Source organism: Microcebus murinus, chromosome 8 (assembly GCF_040939455.1).
Source record: "Microcebus murinus isolate Inina chromosome 8, M.murinus_Inina_mat1.0, whole genome shotgun sequence".
NCBI classification, from domain to species: Eukaryota; Metazoa; Chordata; class Mammalia; order Primates; family Cheirogaleidae; genus Microcebus; species Microcebus murinus.
The window spans coordinates 14,520,865-14,541,385 of NC_134111.1; the positions used below are offsets into that span (position 1 = coordinate 14,520,865).

The 20,521-nt window shown below is 35.2% G+C and overlaps 1 protein-coding gene across 1 annotated transcript in view; it reads right to left on the bottom strand.

Annotated features, from left to right (window-relative positions):
- The window catches only part of DPP10 (dipeptidyl peptidase like 10), a 641,699-nt gene that overhangs the window by 511,066 nt on the left and 110,112 nt on the right, over nucleotides 1-20,521 (bottom strand). Inside the window, exon 2 of the mRNA XM_020288521.2 lies at nucleotides 754-868. Within this exon, the coding sequence (XP_020144110.2) occupies nucleotides 754-868 (115 nt within the window). The remainder of the gene's footprint in view (nucleotides 1-753; nucleotides 869-20,521) is intronic.

Consider the following 20,521-nt stretch of genomic DNA (forward strand, 5'->3'; position numbering starts at 1 on the left):
GAAAGACAGTTGGGTGGGTGGGTTGTAGCAACATGCCAGATTTATCTGGAAGACAGTGGGGAATTTAAAAAATGAGTCCTTTATCTCTGCCTTCCTTATTAGCACCTACTAAAGAGTAATAAATCTCCTGGGTATTGAAATAGTCCCCAGAGAAGAATTAAGCCTACTGATAATTTCTACATTAGTATTAAACTCTTTAATCTGAAGAACACAGTCCAAAGATCATTGCAAGGACATTTCTGAGGAGAAACTCAGAACGTAAAAACTTAAGGGAAAGAAAGGTAAAGAAGACAGAAAGAAGAGGTGTTCACATTTAGGGGCTTAGATCACTCCCTTTGGATCTGATCTTTTTTCTTTTTTTCTCAAATCCTCTCTTTCCATTCCATATAGTTGGGCTATCATCTACATATGGAAATTTCCAGGCTCACTTCTTCATCTCCAAAAGTCAAATGTTCCCTGCATTTATCAAACTGACAAACATAGTAAGTCTCTAAGTAGCAATGGAACCCAAAAATCTCCTTGGCATTCTCAATTCATATATTTTACATTTTCAGCTTCCCAAAAATACACTGCATGATATTTGAACTGCAGAATTACTGTGCCATTTGCAAAATGTCTGATTATGCTTTTCTACAAAATTCCAACCAATGCTAATGTGCCCTAAGATACCACATATTGCTACCCTCTTAAGGCATTTGAATGTGAAATTACCATCCACAATACCATCATAAGAGAGGAATAAAGACAGATTACCTGGGGTTAAGAGGATGACTGACATAGTGATGAGTGAGCATACAACTAAAATCACCAGCAGGGCAATAGCAATTCCCTTCCAGTTTCTCTGTGGAGGGCTGTTACTTCCCAGTTCCTACCAAGATAGAAAAAAAAAAGTTTCATAATTATACATGCTCCAAGAGAAATGTATTCATAAAGGAATGATTCAGTGCATGGCACAATCACAGTTTGAAAGCTCATTAGAATCCATTTCCTCTTCGGTAGTTCATTTAATTATTCAAAAGTGCATATATTATAAATGGCTATCTTTTGGGGGGCAATCTTATCTCTCTGTGAGATAAACCAGCAGAGCTTTATGCCTGCTGTCCAAAATGTAGATGGTGTTAAAATGCATTGACTATAAACACCAGGACAATAGACAAAATACTCTGCAAAATAATTATGGAAATAAAGTGTGTCCATTTACATTTATTCCTGCTACAATGGAACCTACAATAAAGATTTAAATACAAATATTCTTGAAGCATTACAGGCTACTTTTCTAACAGGATGAGGGAAAAGATTAGAAATTGGAAAATCATTCAAAATGCCCCTCACTGTGGAACAGTGCACATTTGTCAGCACAACAGGTCTTTTTTAAACAGTTCCCCCACCACTCATAAAAACCAACAGGATGTAGTAACTAAATTAAGTGAGTGCTTCTATATCAACGGTTAATGACATTTTCTTGCTGAGCAACATGCATGATATTGGCAAGAGGTATGATTGATGGGGAAAGATAGACTTGTACATCTCTCACAATACGTGCAGTAAAGCTATTCATTCTTCAGACGATCTGTGTTCTGCGCTGTGGACTAGAAATATGTGAGCATGATCCACCAGAGCAAAGCACAGACCACAAGGATTCGAAATGAATGCCAGCTTTTCTTTGCAGTAAACTTTATAAAATACCGAGACTCTCATTTCTTTCTACCCCATTCCCCAACTGCTTTGCATCCTTTTCCAATCCAGAAGTAGCTAACTTATTTAGGGACGAATGAAACAAAACATGAAGGTATCTGGTTCCCTACATGTACACAAATCACCCAATAGGCCATACAGCAGCCCTGCTTTCAACAAAGATAAATACGATAGCAAATATTTAATACATTGCAAATGGGCTTCTGTGACTCAGATTAAAACATTGACGCTAATTTGCACAGAGTGATTTCAATATTGAGTTCTGCTATAAACACATTAGACTTAAAAAACCGGGCCCTAAATAAATGCAAGAAGAAACCACGTATAGGAAGTGTTTTGTTGTTTGTTGTTCCCCGTCTCAGCTCCATCACTCTAAGTTAGTCCTTCACTCTGAGGAACTAGATCCAATAGAGGTCAATTCCGCCCTTTTTACAAAATGATTCACTCCACACTTAGTTTTCATATAATGCTTATTATCCAACACCTCTATTCCTCTTGCATTTTAGAATTTCTATTCATATTTTCCGTGTAAATCAAGACAGTGGGTCCCCCAAGTCACCAGCTTTAGAGTAGCATCATGAAGACAAGCAATAGTTGTCTTATCCCCTAAACACTTATCTGGAATGCAATGTTCCTGCAGATTCCCAGGTGGGTTCAGAATGTGGGTTCAGAATGTCCCTTCTTCAGAATGTGTGTGCTGTGATGGTCAGTGATTCTCTACGGTAAGGCCCTACTTAAGTCTACTCCAAAGCCAGAGTGACAGAACTAGAGAGGACACTGCCGTGAATCAAAGCCTACCATGGTTAGAAAGTCGTGAAACCCTCATCTTGAGGGCTGAGAGAGAGTGAAAAAGGGGCAGTAACCAACAGCAAGTGGGGGTCTGGGTCAAGAACCATAAACACTTTTGATTTATTAACTCTCAGGGAGGCAAGCAAATGGTATTATTTCACAATGTGAGAAAAAGGAAAAAAGAATAAAGATTTAGCAATTATAACCAACTTTTCAGCCCTGTAAAAGAATCAACTATAAATTCAAATTTATAGTTTAAATTTTAACTATAACTCAGAATTACTGATTGTGATGCACCATCACTCTAATTCAAGACAAAGTATTAGAGAAATGACTTCTGACTGTGCTTTTTGGTTTTTGAATATGACAGAACCACGTGACGTCTAACACAGAGTAATAATAACTTAGATATCTTATTCTGTGTCTGGCACTATGCTATTTTATATTTGCAATATCACATAATCCTCATAATCAGATGAGATTACTGTTATCTTGGCAAATTTGTGGATGAGAAAAATGGACTTTAAAGAAATTAATAATATATCCACTTATTGCTAATAAGTTGAAAAGATGAAAATCTAGTCCATGAAATCTGGCTATAGGTTCCACACTCTTAACCACTATAATATGCTACTTCTAAATATAAATATTTCTAGAATAAGTTGTCTAAAGAATCCATAAATCAATAAATTATTTGGACCCCCACATAGTATAGTTGCGTATCAGTACCTTTGATTTTGGAAAATTCACAGTGATATTCTGAATTTAGTAACGCTATCCTGAATTCAGTAATGATTGCAAATAAATTTATATTTTCCCAGCCACAGCTGACTTGGGAAGTTTACCGTTGTAAAAATGGTAAAACATAGTTTAGTGAGAAATATTTTTTTCTGTTCATAAAGTGATACACATAAGAATGTGTGGCTCTTCTAAAATGATTCATCAATGCCCAAGGCATCTATATGCCCCTGCTTAAGAACTGCTGACTTAATGAGCTCTTTCTATAATTCTCTCCTTTCCATCCCCTTTACATCATCCTATTACCAAAACATTGCTAAAGCATGGTTTTACTTATGCTACTGTATTCTCCAAAGTTCTTTAACATCCCTACACTATCTAAAGAGTCAAGTACAACGCGTGAGTCTAGAAAAATAACTGTCTGTTTCCAAGCTCCAGGTTCCTCATCCAGCACAACCTCCTTTTGAGAAAGAAACCCTGCACCTCATGCTGCTCTGATTGCCATTTCCCCACATTGGCCTCAGGTGTTCCAACCATCACAGCACCATTCCACTCCTAATTCTGCTCCATCCAATCCCTTTCGTACTCCTCCAACAATAGATTACTGTCGCTCATTCAACATCCTGCTCCGATGTCTCTTCTCTTGGGAATTTCCCCAAGTTATGCAAGCCAGATTTGATTTTCCTTTCTCAGGGAAAAAAAAAAAAAATGAATGCCTAAAACACACTGCATGAACAGGTTTGAATCCAGCTCTGCTATTTAAGAGCTTTGAGATTGCAAACACACTTCTAAATTTTTCTGAGCCTCAGTTTGTTTTACTTTAATCTGAACAACTGAAATAATAATAACTATTTTCAAATGTTGCAAGGATTGAAATGAATTTGCTCACGCATATCTCTTACCTAAGTATACAATAAGAAAGTTTCACACTAAGTGAACTGCTTGGAATGTTTTCTTTCAATAGACTTGCACAAATCACCTGCCTCAGGGAAGCCTTGTCTGATCACTGTCTCTAAAATAAAATTCCATGTCCTCTTTCATCCTCTTATTCAGCTTTATTTCTCATTGTAGCATTATCACTTTTGAGTATATCATACATCATATGTTGTATTTAATTGTTTATCTATAGTAATATATAGAAAGCTGCTTAAATGTCCATTTTACCTACCTCAGCTCTCCAAAATACAAGCTTCATGATGTCAGTAACCTAGCTCATCTTGTTCTCTGCTACATATCTACATTACAGACAGGTTTGGGACACACTGGTTGTGCCACAGATAATAATATAAAAAAGAATGAATGAATGATATAGAATAAAAATTAATTGATAAAAATTTCAAAATGAATGAATGATATCACAATGATGATGACAGTGGTGGTAGTGATGATTTCATCTCTGTCGAAGTTATTAACTCCTTAAAGTAAGAATTATGTCTTAGACAACTTATAGATTCCTTAGACCACTTAACAATCTCTGTTTCTCTTAATAGGTGCTTAGAAAGCAGTTGACTAATTAAGTGGTGCGGGAAGTCATCCTAATTGACTTTGCTTTTCAAAGACTTCCTACCACCCAACATCTGAAAGTAATCCATTGCACGTGCCGGGCCCACAGAATAGGTAGGATGCTATGCAGCAGGCTGAGACAAGGGACATATTAGGAGTTTAAACCATGGTCTAGATGCTCTGGAGGTAGAACAGAGATTATGTTGAGTTATGATATCCTTAGGAGAAGTTTGAATATTTAAAGACAAATATTAAATAATCTGTATATAGTGCTACTTTTGTAAATTAGTCCTCCAGTAAATGGATGCAGCAGTTGAAATGCTTGTGTCCAATATGAGGTTGATTTGTCCTGTGATTGTCTGGAGACATGTAGTCCTACAGACCAAAGTAAACTGAGTCTGTAACCCAGCTATTCATCATATAGCTACTGCCCAATAAATTACTCATCACCCTGCAGAGATCAGCTTAGCTTATAAGAAAAAGCTGACCATTATACAGATAGTTTATGTAAATTCACTTACATTTTTAATATGTTCCGGTGCAAAGAGAAAAATGCTGGAAATAATAAGCAGAAAAAAATGCAAGGTTTATGTATCATTTCATTTGCCAAAAAAAGGGGGAAAAGGCCTAACCATTAGATTCGCTTTTCTTAAAAAGGAGGTAAAGTGCAGGACTTTGAATTTTTTTGTATATTACACTTGTACTTTCTTTGGGAAACACCAGTGTATTTATATGCCATATGTAATTTGAAAAGAAATATAATCCATCTATATTAAAATAGTCTCAAAAGTGGTGACATTTTGAAAAAATACAGGGAAAAAATCATTGAGATATTGAAATTATGTCTCTAGATTGGATGTGGGTGTGTTTTAATAAAAATAGATTTTCTTCAACCACATGCCTACTTTATAAGAAGCACAGGGAAAGTTCTTTAAAATATCTTTATTTCTGCTTGAAAAGGTGTACTTAGTTTCTTAGGGTTAGAGTATTAGCATTTCTTACATTGGTTCTTAGTTTGGTTTTCAACACAATCACACCAATTATCCGAAAACTTAATTCTTCACTCTTTTTAATCCCAATCCTATACTTATTGTTTCAATACCTTTCTGATGTGCTTAAGTCTCCACAAATACAGACACTTAATGGCTCCTGAAATAAATTCAATAAGTTCTTCAAAATTTTTTTAAAAAGGCAACACATTCCATAAATTCATCTTCTGTTAAATAGCTCAAAAGTTTGGATTTTTTAAAATTTAAATTATTTTCTTTTACTCATAATATTCACACTTTCAATTTTAAATAATTCCAACTATAAATAGATCATAAACAATCCAAAGACATTTATACTAAATAATCTGAGAATATCTTAAAAGAAATTAAAATACTTTTAAATTTTCTATATTATTTCACATTAGAGAAATATAACATTTTAGCACTTTAAAAGACACCTGGGATAAACTTCAACTTAAATAAAAATGCTCTTAAAGCATACCTTAAAAATGTTTAGCCAGCTTTGGCTTGAAAAATGTTTAGATATAGGGATTCAACAGTTGGCCAATTCCCTTTAAATAATATCATTTATCATTCAACAAAATGTACTGGAGTATGTTAGGGTCTAAGATACTACACTAGATGTACGTGGGAATACAAATTAAAATAAGAGCTGTCTCTAATGAGTATATGGTCTAATGAAGGATTTCCTAAGCAACAATATAAATAAATATGAGTAAAACAGGAAATCACCAAATTTTGTTAAGGAAAATGAGGAGGGATGTTACTAATTTTTTCTATTTTGATATAAAACATTCACTTTGCACATTCAATCAACATCCTTTAAAAAAGGTGCTAGATATGGTAGAATTACAAAACTATACAAAATGTGAGTGAAAAAGGAATCAGAGGAGTTTTCTTAAAAGTAAGTGGAAAGTGTGTGTTAAAACACACACGTAGGTATTTGGAGAGTTCAACAAAGTACATTTTTTTCCTCCTACCAAAAATAAATAATAATTAACAAAATTTACAAACTGGAATAGACCAATAAAAGCTATTGAGATAATTTTCAGAGAACTTCCAAAAGGAGCAGGGCTACAGATTTTGCCTTTAAGAAACAAACAATTTTTGTCCAATATAGAACATCTAAAACACATTGAAAGAAGAAAAAAAATTCCAAATTTTATTAAGTTCATATTATCTCAATAGAATGTCTGAAAAAGATAGCACAAAAAATTAACTCAATTTAGAGAAATAGCAATTATACTAAATAAAACTTTAGTGAGTTGAATGCAAGAGTTTAGTAGAAATAACAAATATTTTGGAATATTTGTCCACTATTAGAAGCTATACTCATGGTTTCCAACAACATATCACTTCAGAACATCAATAAAGATATCGTGTAGAGACCATTTCTCATATTTAACTTGTAGTTAGTACTTACAGTGCCTACTGCTTCCAAAAATTGCAAATTGTACTCATTGCCATTTATAATTTCCTCATTTATCCTGCTTCTATGATTACAGGACTGTATGCTAATAAAAGTACATTTTTTTTATAAATGATCACAAGTGATACATTTTTTCAAAATTATGCTCATTATAAGTTTGTGATGTTGACCTACATGAGACAGTGCTAAATCAGTGCTACTCAAATATGAGCTGTGGAACAGCAGCATCAATATCATCTGGAAACTTGTTAGAAATGCTGAGCAAGTGTCTTTTGTTGCTCTTTGCTTTATTATTTTCTTTTATTTTGATTTGCATTTGTTGTTCAAAATTAATTTGTTTATACAAAAGAACTGGCAATTTTATCAATTACAATTTGGCATTTATCACTCTCCAATAATTATGATTGTTGCTGACTCACTCCTGGATAGATTAACATTAAATTAGAAACAAAACAAGGATGACAGCTATGATCTATATATTGCACAATATTAATTTTACATTTCTAGAATCAAGATTAGGCGGTCTGGGATGAGGCTAAGCAACTGTGATTCCGAACATGTTCAGGGGTAAAAACCACAACTACAATTATTTTTTAAAACAATTAAAATATGGAAAATAGATCTGATGTCAGAAAGTTGGCAGACTAGGAAGCCCCAATGCCTCATTCTGCCACAGAAATATCCAATAAGCTACTGCAGACTGACTGAAATATTTTTGTGGGATCTCTCATAACCAGTCAAATATCTGCAGCCACCAAGTGAATGCTCAATCAAAAAAAAAAAAAAAAAATCCACACTGAAAAAGGCAGGACATTTCATGGCATTTTTGCTGGCCCTTGTCCCACCCTGGCACAGTGTGATGCAGTCAAAAGAAAATGGCCCAATTTCCAGTTTTTTTGATGGATGGAAAACAGTGGAACTTGTTTAAAATGTCTTGGTCTGTCTGTGGGCTGCTTGAGGAACTGGTTTTTGTTTTGCCTGACAGACAAAAATGGAGCTCAGACAAAAATGACAGTACAGTATGGATCTCCGTTTGAAAGCTATAAAAAACAGTGATGGGTGCTATGGTTTGTGCTATGGTTTCTTTCTCACTAGACAAAGATTTTAAAACAACTATCTTAAATATGCTCTGAGAGCTAAAAGAAGGCAAGGACAAACAAATTAAAGGAAATCAGGAAAATGGTATGTGAACAAAACGAGAATGTATTTCAAAATACAGAAATTACAGCTGGAAATTCACATTTCAATATGTCTAAAATAAAATTGCCATATGATCTAGCAATTCCACTTCTGGTTATACACCCCAAGGAACTGAAAGCAGGAATTCAAACAGATCTGTATGCCTGTGTTCATAGCAGCATTATTCACAACGGCAAAAAGGTGGAAGCAATCCAACTGCTCAATGATAGATGAATGAAAAATAAATGTGGCATATATGTATACACATATATATCATATATATATATATATATATATATATATATAATCATTCAGCCTTGAAAAGGAAATAATCCTGACAGTTGCTACAACATACAAGGTCCTTAAAGGCATTATGCTAAGGCAAATAAGTTAGTCACAAAAGAACAAATCATACCAATTTTATGATACAACTATATACCTAGAGTGGTCACATAGTAGAATCAGAAAGTAGAATAGTAGTTGCCAGGGGTCAGGGGAGGAGAAATGGAGTTATTTTTTAATTGGTACACAGTTTCAGCTTGAGAAGGTGGAAAATGTTCTAGAAATGGGTGGTGGTGATGGCTGCACAAGAATGTGAATGTACTTAATGTCACTCAACTGCACACTTAAAAATGGTTAGAATGGTAAATTTTATGTTATTTATGCTTTACCATAATAAAAATATGTAAAACAGCAATATTTACAATGACAAAAGATATATTAAATGACTTTAGAAAGTTTTAATGTTCAAGGAGAAAAAAAATATAAGACTTTATTGGGGGAGTTATAAAATGACTTGAAGGATGTAGAGAATCTTCCAATTCCTCTTTAAAAAATTCAGTAAGGGAAAGATGTCCATTCTTCCTTTATCAATCTAAAAATTTAAAGCAATTCCAATAAAAATCCTAACAGAACTTTTTTCTTAAACTGATAAAATGATCTTTAAAATTCACTTGCAAAAATAATCTTATAAAAAGAGAAAAATTTTGAAAAAAATTATGATTGATGTCAATTATCAAAATACAATATAAATATATGCGAATAAGAAAGTGTTATATTAATAAGAAAGAAAAAATATTTAGAAGGAAATCTATAAATTCAAAAAAAATGTTACATGCACAGAAACACATTAGATAGAATTGGTTCTATTTTTAATCTCTACTTTCTCACTATACCTTCATTCTGCAAAGAAAGAAAACTGGGGTTGCACACAATATTCCAATGAGATATGTCATGACCTCCATGGAGCCAAATCAGTCAATTTTTTTCATTACCGTACAATATTTCTCAGCAGCATTCCAATCTGTATACTGCTCAAGCCTCCCAGAGGAGCCTTTTACTGGCTCCTGTGGCACCACACATTCCTGTATTTTGTTCTGCATTGCTAAGCACTTCTCCAATTCCTCTCAACTGTGGAGTTCCCCAGGCCTTGGTACTGGCCCACCTTTTTTCTCTACATGAACACTATTTCTAGTGATCTCATTCAATAGCTCTTTTCATATTATTCAAATTTTCTATCAACTTTATATGTTAATGTTAAAAAGAGAGTTCATGGATGAAATATTCTTAAGAAGAGGGAAATGATCACCAGATTAATCTGTAAGTAGAGAGAAAGGTAAGGGTACTATATCCTTCAGACAGTCTTCTTCTATGTGTACAACACCCTTCCTATATATCAGCACCAGTGCTGTTTATAGTTCCTACTGCTTCTTAAAATTGTCCATGAGATTTGTGCTGTTCATAGTTTCCTACTTTTTTTCTCCTTCTCTGATGAGACAACTTCATGCTAAGTAGAATACAGATACTCATCAAAGGACTCACAGTTTTCAATATTGGGTCTCTCAGTAGATTAATTCTATCCACCTATTTAGATAGTTCCTTAGCTCAGAGAAGTCCATGGACCAGCAGAGTCAGCACCATCTGAAAGTTTGCTTTTTTTAAAAAAATTTATTCACCCTATCCTAGACCTTCTGAATCTCCAGGGCCAAGGTAGGACCAAAAATTTCTTTTAACAGGCTCTCCAGGTGACTTGGGTATGAGCCAAAGTTTGAGAAACATTTCTGAAGCTTAGTGTTGCTCAAAATCACCTCTGAGTTTATATAAATAGCAGTTATTCATCCCTAGCCTAAACCTACGTATTCCTGGGAAGCGCTGAACAATCTTTGTTTTAACAAGCTCTTTAGATGATTTCTGTGCACATTCAAGTTTGAGAACCCCTATGATAGAAATTAAGTCCTGGAGTGATGCAGATCTGGAACTGCTAAAATGATCCATCTCAAACTCAGAGAAATTTTGTGGTTGCATTACAGATTAGTGGTTTTGGAGTCAGTACAACTGGATTTTAATCCCCAATTATCTACTTACTAGCTTTCTTACATACACAGTTGACCTAATCTGTTTAAGCATAATTATAAATCTAAGTAGTCATCCAGAAACATATGAGCAGTTTTATCAATCTTTCTCTACACTTGTTATTTCCCAAATTATGTTTAAGTATGAACTGATTTCCACCTGGCCAGAGACTATTTCACACTCATCTTTACCTCTCCAGTGCCTAGTAAAATGCCTACTAAGTGTTCCCAAAATATTTGGACTGAATCACTATGCTCAGCTTTATTAAGAGTTAAGAATAGTCTTTAATCTTGAATGATACATTTCCACAATGCGAGGATATCCTAGCTATATGAATGTGAAATCTAAAGAGAAAAGACAACCTAGGAGTATCCTTGTCCACCCATTCCAGGAGCTATATGTTATGGTTTAAAGAGCCCCAAAAGAATGTCACTGGTCTACGAACTAGATCAATAGCCCTAAATTTCTGGGGTTGATTAGTCAGCATGAATCACTAATAAGCCAATCAGCTTTAAGCATGATTTTAGGAGATGAGCAGGCTACAAATGTAGTCTTCTACTAAGTCTGTCCAAAATTCTACCATTTAACAAACTGACCTCTTGCCTACAAGGAAGGCAGAGAACATAGTCACTTCTCACTGAATCCTCAATGTCTAGCACAGTTTTTCATACACAGTGCATCCACCCATATCTTTCATGTATATGAATGTAAAAAACCCAGAAAACATTTTTTGGCTTTGTATGGTATTTATTCTTTATCTTTACCTTGAAGTTACTTTCAGAATTTTAATTTTTAATTTTAAATATTTTTTCAAAATTAATTATCAAGGTGTGATATAAAACCCTAATAGATTATGCATGCCTAATGTGTAATATTCATTGTAGAGAGATAGAAAATAGTAAACCTAGCAGCCTGGTCTGCCCCACTAGGCTGCCCGTTAATAATTACTTGTATGATTTAAGATAAGGCTTTTACCTTCTTAGGTGTCAAACAGGGGCATTGTCTGACACATCCAGCATGTCACAAAACCACTCCCACTTTTCTTTTCTGCCTTCTAGATATAACACAGCCTCACTTTGCTCACACACAAAATAAAGGTGATACTTGCATACAATTTTGTGAGCTTTCCAGGAAATAATGTAAGTGAAAACTGTTTATAAACCATTTTGTCTATATCAATTTAAGTTTTGTAACCATGTCTCATAAATCTGAAGAATACACACACAAAAAAAACCCATACATAATTGTTCTCGAGGATTAACCGTCATTGAGTCATGAAAAACAGTGTCTTTGAAAGAGACAGTTTTAAGATTTCTGTAAACTCTTAATGAACATATGTGTTTTTGAAGCCTAAGTATGGTCTCAGCCTGTTGCTAAGATAAATGCTGATATATACTGCATTGATGGAAAGAAGGAAGAAAAAACAGATGATAGGTAGGAAGGAAGGAAGGATTCCAGATGAGCTTACTGCCCCCAAATAAATGGGAATCTGTTTGGAAAGATTAATAGTTTACTAAACAGTAAAAGAACAAAAGACTAACTCATCAGTGTGGTGCTGAATGGATACAAATGCAGGGAAGAGATCTCTGAAGGTGTTAAGTGTTAGAAATGCTAAAGATCAAACCTATTCTGACCATTTCCCAGTTGAAGAAAATCTGGATCAGAAAGAGCTTAGATCTGAAAGGCAGAAGAAGGTCATCGCAGGCTGAGGAAACCGTCATGACCCTGTTATCTCTTCAAGTTGAACAAGGTGTGTTTAATGTGCTTCCCTTTCTAGTGGTTAGTTAAAGGTTGTAATTGCCTGGGAGTCAAAGGAGATTCTAAACAAAGGTTAAGAAAATAGTAAAGCCATTGGCAATATACGGCTGCCTGAAAAGAATACGTGGCCCTGCAGCTTCATGCTAAGGTCTAGGACAGCATGATTAATTTGGTCTCCATAACACACATATGACCTTTAGATGCTGCTGAACATCTGGGGGAAATTTTGGCAATTCGCCCCAGCTCCTAATTTTCAATAACTACACTTTTTCACCACCACTGCTAACTCCCAAGCCAAAAACCGTCCCAGCAAGACGGCACTGAATGAGCACTCCGAGCTCCCTGTCTGCCTCTGGGGCAAGTGGCATTCTCATAAGGCTTGCCAGAGGAAAAGCTGGGGACTAAGACTTTCACTTTTTTTAGTAGAAAAACCTTGGCTTCCTCAGGGGGCCAAAACCAGTACTAAAATGGAAAGACACATTTGACCTAGCTCAAAACATTATTTTTTCCACATATTTCTTTAGTAAGCGTCTATTATTAACTCTGAAAAAAAATCAAATGTAATAAACTTTGAAAATTAAGCATTCAATTCATTGTAAAAATTTATATTTTGCCTTCAAAATCAGAAGAATGGAGTTATAGTCCCTCTTTAAGTTTAAAGATAGCATGTATGTAGGAGAAAATTTGTCTAATACCTTCTTCACATGCAGAAATTTAAAATCATAAAAGGGCAGCTACAGCTAAGACATCAATTTTACAACATTTTCTTCAAAATAAAAAAAAAAGAAGAAATTAATGAAATGAGGCAGAACAGGAACTAAATGTGCTTTTAATTATTTTTATTGCATTTGCTATTAAAAATGTTAATAAGTACCATATAGGCATTTAAAAAGGAAAGAAATAGCAAATTATATTTCCACTGTGACAATCAATATTCCTATGCTCCTTTTAATTAGAAATGTTAAGAAAGTGTGTTTAACTTCCCTACTACTCTGTGATGGTTAATAGCCAATCCTAACATATATATCACACAAGAAAAAAGAAGTTAACAGAGATTTGGACCTTTTATTTATATCTACGGTAAGGTAGTATGTTGGCTATTTTTCAGAAAATCCCTGGACCAGGAATAATTAAATAAACCCAAGGTAACTTATACTTTATCTGCATAAGTATGCATCACACATCATTTGTGCTCTCCTTAAAGAAGGACTTCTCTGGCTGAAATTTTAGTGTGTGTGAGTAAGGCAATTACTCGCCTCAAAGCCAGTCAGTGTTTCTATTCATCTACTGATGAGAGCCTTCTTTTTCCCTAGTCTTTGTGAATAGAGTAGCCACTATCTGCAGCAGTCCCCAGAATGTCCCCTCAGTACCGCTAGTTAAATATAGACCATCCCCCCACACTTTCAAAAAAGGTTTGCTCTAAAGGCTTTTTCTGCCTGAATTATTAGATTACAGGTAGTTTAAATCCAAATTAAGAGTTTTCTTTTGTTTTGCATTTTTTAAATATTTTTATTTTCCAGGAACAGGAAGCAAAATTTTATCAACCTATGTCTGTAGGGGAAGGAGGGGTTGGGGAGAGACAGCCCATCTGCCAGGAAGAGATAACCAACTTCATGCCTCTCCCTCTTGTAAAATCATTGCTGCTTTGGCCACAGGAGAAACATCAATTCATTTGGTGGTAATACTTATTAGCATAATAAAAGCATTCTGAGAATTTGGGGAGGTTTAATAGGCTGCTTCTTCATAAAATACATAAGTGTAAGAATTCCATATTAATTGTAACAATTGATAAGTTTACCAGTGTGGACCTAGTCATTTGCCATGTTGTTCTGCTTTTCAGAAGAGATTTTTAAAGATAAATTTAAGAATTGTTCTTCAAAGAAGGGAAAACACAATATCATTTTGGAAGTCCTCTTCCCAAAAAAACCAAAAAACAAAAAGAGAGAGAGAGAGAGAGAGAGAGAGAGGGAGAGAGACAGTACAAAACAATAACAATGCCTTCAGATGTAAATTTACAAAAGCTAATCAAAAAGTAAACAAAGTCTACCTCCTAGTATATGAATTCCACACGAACTGAATCTTGTTTCTTTTTTTTTTTTTTTTTTTTTTTTTTTAATTATTTTTTTTATTTTGGTATATTATGGGGGTACAGATTTTAAGGTTTCAATAAATGCCCATTTCCCCCCCTCCCCCCAAAAGTCTGAGTCTCCATCATGACCATCCCCCAGATGGTGCACATCTCACTCACTATGTATGTATATACCCGCCCCCCTCCCCCCTCCCACCTGCCCAATACCCTATTACTGTAGCACCTATGTGTCCACTTAGGTGCTACTCAGTTAATACCAGTTTGCTGGAGAATATATCTGGTGCTTGTTTTTCCATTCTTGGGATACTTCACTTAGTAGTATGGGTTCCAGCTCTAACCAGGAAAATATAAGGTGTGCTATATCACCATTGTTTCTTAGAGCTGAATAGTACTCCATGGTGTACATATACCACATTTTATTAATCCATTCTTTGATTGATGGGCACTTGGGCTGTTTCCACAGCCTTGCAATTATGAATTGTGCTGCTATAAACATTCGAGTGCAGGTGTCTTTTTTGTAGAGTGTCACTGGATCATTTGGGTAGATGCCCAGCAATGGGATTGCTGGATCAAATGGTAGATTCACTTGTATCGCTTTAAGGTATCTCCATATTGCTTTCCACAGAGGTTGAACTAGTTTGCAGTCCCACCAGCAGTGTAGGAGTGTTCCTCTCTCTCCGCAACCACGCCAGCATTTATTGTTTGGAGATTTTTTGATAAAGGCCATTCTCACTGGGGTTAAGTGATATCTCATTGTGGTTTTGATTTGCATTTCCCTGATGATTAGAGATGTTGAGCATTTCTTCATATGTTTGTTGGCCATTCTTCTGTCTTCTTTAGAAAAATTTCTGTTCAAGTCCTTTGCCCACTTTTTAATGGGGTTATTTGATTTTTTCTTCCTAATTTTCGTGAGTTCTAAGTATATTCTAGTTATCAGTCCCTTATCGGATGCATAGGATGCAAAAATTTTCTCCCATTCTGTAGGTTGTCTGTTTACTTTCATGACTATTTCTTTGGCTGTGCAGAAGCTTTGTAGTTTGATCATGTCCCATTTATTTATTTTTGTTGCAGCTGTGATTGCCTTTGGGGTCTTCTTCATAAACTCTTTGCCCAGGCCGATGTCTAGGAGAGTGTTTCCAACTTTTTCCTCTAGAGTTCTAATAGTTTCATATCTTAGGTTTAAGTCTGTTAACCAGCGTGAGTTGGTTTTTGTGAGAGGTGAAAGACTCAATATCATCAAAATGTCTATACTACCCAAACTGATCTACAGATTCAATGCAATACCTATTAAAATCCCATCAGCATTCTTCACAGATATAGAAAAAATAATTTTACGCTTCGTATGGAACCAAAGAAGACCCCGAATATCAAGAGCAATTCTAGGCAACAAAAACAAAATGGGAGGCATTAATATGCCAGATATCAAACTATACTACAAAGCTGTAGTAATTAAAACAATATGGTATTGGCACAAAAACAGGAATATTGACCAGTGGAACAGATGTGAGAATCCTGATATAAAACCATCCTCATATAGCCATCTCATCTTTGACAAAGCAGACAAAAACATACGCTGGGGAAAAGAATCCCTCTTCAATAAATGGTGCTGGGAAAACTGAATCTTGTTTCTTGTGTTCAGTGTACACACAATGCTAACAAAGCTTGATATCAACATATATTTGGTAAATCAATTAATCTCTAAAACCAGAATCATATTTCCATCTTAGGTTAACCTACAAATGACTGTATGCCCAGCCCTACTGTGACTGCCTTGCCCATGGGCCTCTCTAGAATGACTCAGTCATGGCCCCAGGGCCTCCCTCCTGAGTCTACTCATGGCATCTCGGCTTATCCCCATGGCAACATTTATCACATTGCATCTGATTGCCCAGTTTCATGCATCTCTTCCACCAGACTAGATCTTTCTTTAATCAATAAATGTTAATTGAAAATGGGGATGACTAGCACAGAATATATATACTAATAGGTGGAGTAGTTTCTTTTTTAAGAAAAGATATTTTTTTGTTGTTTCTCATGTTAGAAAATTGTGTCAGGAGAAGACAACGAACATCACAAACAAAATGTGTCTATATAGCCTTAAATTTGTTCATTCAGCATGAGCAGATATTTACAAATGTCCACGTTGATTCAGATTGCATGATCACGTATGAACTTTCACAGGATCACTCGGAGCATAAGACTCTAACATAACTTTCCTTTGTCTGTTTCTTTGTCTTTTTTCCTCTTCTATCAATCACCTCTGAATACCTATCCTGCCTGTCTTTCCATGTACGGGACTCATTACTCTAATGTTGCCCTGTGTCACTAAATTCCACAGTTTCTGGACAGCTGAACATAATTCCCTTCATTCTTTCCTTAAAAGCTTGCCTGCACTACATGGTCAGAGAACAGTGAATTTGGGGAATATAAGAAAGCACTGCCTTCTCAGATTTGAGTCATAAGCAACAGAACTGTCCATCTACAGAGAAGGACACTGGCTCCATTGTGACCACCATGATACACCCAAGGAGCTGTGCAACCATGGGAAGAAGATGCAAATGCCAGCAGCACCCACCCAGCTCTTCGCCACACTGAGTCCCAGGACACTCAACTCCCTATGGAGAAATGAATGTCTACAAAACATTAGGTTCATGCTACTAAATACTTTAATCAGAAAACTGAGTTTTCCTTACTCTGATTTCATGTTTGCTGGGAAATATCCAAATTTTCATTTAGCTTCCCTGAAATATCTGCCAATAGGGACAGAAGGGCCTGACCAAACTGACCTGCGTCCTGCAAGCTGCAAGGCCATTTTTCTTTTCTTTATCAATTTATACTTTGGCAGTGTGTTTCATTTGCTAGTCTCCATGCCCTTGGTTAATGTGAATCTGTACCCAAGAGATGGAACCACTTAATGTGTTTATAAACATCAAAGTATCTGAGCCCCAAACCTGAGTGCCAGGACTTGTACCTAGGTGAATCCATCAAAATAAATGAAATGTTATGAGAAATGTGGGCAGCCAGCCAGTTGGCTTTGCTGAGTGATAGCCTGACCTTGGCATTCACCTGCCTTTCAAATGTTCACAGTAGACACATTTCAAGGATTCAGCAATCATCTTTAGTAAGATATTAAGCAACAGCACATCCTAATATACCATGGGACAATGCCCAGGTCTTCAGTAAAAGTTAGGTGTTTCGGTATGATAGCCACATGTTCAACAGTTACTATATTTTACAAAACAACAACATCATCAAGAAAAATGATACTATCCTATGTTTGTGAGCCATTGAGGCTATCCACCCCAAACTTAAACACACACCACTTTGGAGGAAACAGCGGCATGACAAAGATCCAGTATGCTGCAGAGTAAATACAGAGTCCTTTCATTAGAGAATCCATTTAACCTGAATATTTGATGTGTGGAAGTGTTCCATCTAATGAATAAGTTAAAATATGGTGTTTTAAAGTAAGCATAGATTCAATATGGAGTATGAGAAAAGATCACATGGCATGTTTTAAAGACAAAAATTGAGATCCCAAAGATATTTCAAGAAGTAGTTTTTATTGAGTTTCTAGGCTCCCCTACTATTTACAGAAAAGGTCAAAGAATGGTGTACTTGGATAAAAGCAAATAAGTTTGAGTTTGTACATTATAAATAAAAATGACTGAGAGAAAACATAATTGGTTTTAAGTGTAGTTATTTAGTTTTATAAATATATAAAGTCTACTATGAGAAGCTTCCTAGAGGGATCCATTTCTATGGAGGTAAAGTTTAGGTGAATAAAGTCTTAAACAACAGTAAAGAAAATTAGACTAGTCACTAGAAATAATGAAGGACTGGATATATATATATATATATACACATATATATGTATATATATACAGTTATTCTAGTGTGTGTGTGTGTGTGTATATATATATATATATATATACAGTATTTCTATTTTATTCTAGTTAAATAATGCCATATATATATATGGCATTATTTAACTGGAATAAAGATTTTCTCCAGAAATACTTTAAACAGGACCTGATGCTGCCTGGGTTGGATAGAAGAATTTTATAAGGAAACAAATGTTTGACATTAATGACTGCTTAAAACACTTTCCACTTCTGGGGTTTTCCGATTATGTAAACTTATAGGAAAGGCAATCAATTTCCCTAGTTTTAACCTTGGGAAAACATAGTCCATACCATGCAATGCATCTTCAGGGAGTGTATAGTGGCACAATGCTATAGATCCATGAAGTCCAGTTACCCCCAAAGCTTTGGTATTGATGAATGTGTTGAAAAGTAATGAGTCCACAAGAAGGGTTTGGTCAATGACCAGTTCATCACCACAAAAGATTAGTTCTGAACTTCTCAAGGCTGTATAACTCCCTAAAGTTTCCCAGTGGTTGTAATTTCATTCTTCTTGATGAGTGGGTTTAGCATCAACACATCCATCATTCAAATAAAGGTAGTGGTGGGAAAATTTGTGAATAAAAAAATATTGATACACCAGCTGTATAAATTGCTCATGAAAGCAAGTGTTGTGATATCAGTATATAGCAAGACTATGCTTCATCCAATATTTCAAGAGGAAAAACCAAACACACCATTAATTTACCAGCCATTGGAAATTTGTGGTGAGGAAAATTCAATATGTTATGTTGCTTAGTAAAGCTTAAAGTTAGAATTTTTATGTCTCCAAATTTAATAACATGTTATTAATGACTTTGAGAATTTAGTCTAGGGAAGATACAAGTGGTTTGTAAGAAAAAGGCAGAGTCTAATATGTGGTCATCTGACAAACTCTAGCCCTTCCCTTGCATTTTAGAAGGGAGGAAAGATGAACCAGCAGGTCATCAGGGATTCCCCTGCTTCAGAGATGTCACCTTGACTGGCCTTATCTTCACCTTATCTAAGAGGAAATAGAAACACTCTCTGCTGGCCAGAAAGAAGAATCCCTCCTACAAGTAATACTGGAGTGTTAGAGAAATCAGAGATAATGTTATTACAAGTACATGATTATTGATGCACCATGATTTAGAAGAAAAGAGGAATTGTCTTTCTCCAAAAAATATACTGTATCACCTTAGGGAGATGCTGACTAATCCAGCATCAGTGATATCTTTGGCTTAAGACAATCATTTCCACTGAAAGGCTATCTTCCACTTGGTTCTCATTTCTGCTTTAGTTTAGGTCCCAAATACGTATTTCAATCTATAGTCTCAAATATTTCAGCAAGATCATAGTCAATCCTCACATAAAGGTACTGTATGCCCAGAGACAATGAATTTAAATATGAAATATTGCTGACACATCTGATTTGCAGCAGATCAGTGTCATGCAACTTTAGGAAGTTTTTGATAAGAATTTCCATAGTACAGTTCCTTTTCTATCAAAAGTATATCAAAACTGGATACTCTTGATAAAATTAATGGTTTATCCAGTCCAACATGCACACAGCTCAAATGACTCAGTTGTTACTTTTCATTTGCCTCAATATCTGTCTCTTGCAAATTCAGCAAAAGCTTCTATTGCTCCCACCCCTTTCCCAATTTCTGATACACTGGGACTTGATTTCCCATTGTTCTCATTGTCTATATCCCCAGTAATTTCATTAATGTTGACTCTACAGTTTTACAGTTTTTCCTTCTCTGGAGGGAAGAAATCCAATTATTAAACTCTTACCAAGTTTTTTAGATCACAAATACATACTTCCAGTTGAACTCTTGAATGTTTTAGTGCATTCTTGGATGTTTGTCCAACTCTCACAGAGAAGTCTTTGTACCCAGAAACAGAAAACTTAAATTTGATAAGCTGCCATTGCACATCTGTTTTGTAGTAGATCCGTGTCATGTGACTTAGGGAACTTTCCTGTCAAGGACTTGCACAACTATAATTTTTTTTACTATCAAAATGACATCAGAATTAGCTACTTTCTCAATTATCATATTCATTTTTATTGGGGGGGGTCAAAACAACAGCAGAA